At 55.9% G+C, this 1047-nt stretch overlaps 1 protein-coding gene across 1 annotated transcript in view; it reads left to right on the forward strand.

Annotated features, from left to right (window-relative positions):
* Window positions 1-828, forward strand: part of LOC104512670 (DNA replication licensing factor MCM3-like) — a gene marked incomplete at its 5' end in the record, with an annotated part of 4043 nt that extends 3215 nt beyond the window's left edge. Inside the window, 2 exons of the mRNA XM_010155769.1 lie at window positions 130-205; window positions 630-828. Of these exons, the coding sequence (XP_010154071.1) occupies window positions 130-205; window positions 630-828 (275 nt within the window). The remainder of the gene's footprint in view (window positions 1-129; window positions 206-629) is intronic.
* Between the last annotated feature and the right edge of the window lie 219 nt (window positions 829-1047).

Raw genomic sequence — 1047 nt, forward strand, 5'->3', positions numbered from 1 at the left:
CAAACTGCTGCAGCAATAACAGAGTTGTGAGGGAGTTTGGCATCTCCCCCCATCCTAAGCCCAAGTGCTTTTGCTCTCTGGGTGCTTGGACGTCAGGCAGATTGAGGGTAACACTTCTTTCTGCTCCAGTCCAGGCACATACTCCCAAGACGCCCGAAGCCTCGGCCGCTGGCGACGCGAAGAAGATGGAATTGGCTGAGCCAAGGTCTGCAGCAATAACAGAGTTGTGAGGGAGTTTGGCATCTCCCCCCATCCTAAGCCCAAGTGCTTTTGCTCTCTGGGTGCTTGGACGTCAGGCAGATTGAGGGTAACACTTCTTTCTGCTCCAGTCCAGGCACATACTCCCAAGACGCCCGAAGCCTCGGCCGCTGGCGACGCGAAGAAGATGGAATTGGCTGAGCCAAGGTGAGCAAGGGCTGGGGGAGGCGTCTGTCCCTCCACATCCCACCCCACCCTGGTGGGTCCAAGCTGTTGTCCGATGCTGGAGTTGCATTGGTGGTGGGTGGTCCTAGCTCTGGTTTTTGCTTTCCTGCTGGGTGAAGTGGGGAAGGGCTGAGGCATCCTGGGCTGGGAGTGAAGGGGAAGGAGTCGGTGTGGACGCTGAGGGGGATTACTTCTTGCCTGGCTAGGTTGAAAGCATTCAAGGCTGCCCTCCTGGAGGTCTTCAAAACTTCCCATGCCCAGTCTGTGGGCCTGAAGAACATGATGGAGTCCATCAACCGTGACAACCCTGAGCCCTTCTCGCTGGCTGAAGTCAAGGTGGCACTGGCCCACATGCAAGATGACAACCAGATCATGGTGTCCGATGACATCATCTTCTTAATCTGAGCCTCTGGGCGGGAGAGGCCAAGTTCTCATGGACTCTCAGTCTAGAGACTCTGTGTTTGCCTCCAATTCTCTCCTGAACGCTTCATCCGCCTGAGCTGATTTTTGGGGAGCTCAAGTCTGCACTTTACGGTCCTTCCTCGCTGTGCATTGCTGGCACTAAAAGCGGGAGCTCTGGAAGTTCTCCTACAGGTGCTGCCTTCAAACCGGAGTGTTCGGGAA

The sequence above is a fragment of the Eurypyga helias genome, unplaced genomic scaffold (genome assembly GCF_000690775.1).
Source record: "Eurypyga helias isolate BGI_N326 unplaced genomic scaffold, ASM69077v1 scaffold14270, whole genome shotgun sequence".
NCBI lineage: Eukaryota > Metazoa > Chordata > Aves > Eurypygiformes > Eurypygidae > Eurypyga > Eurypyga helias.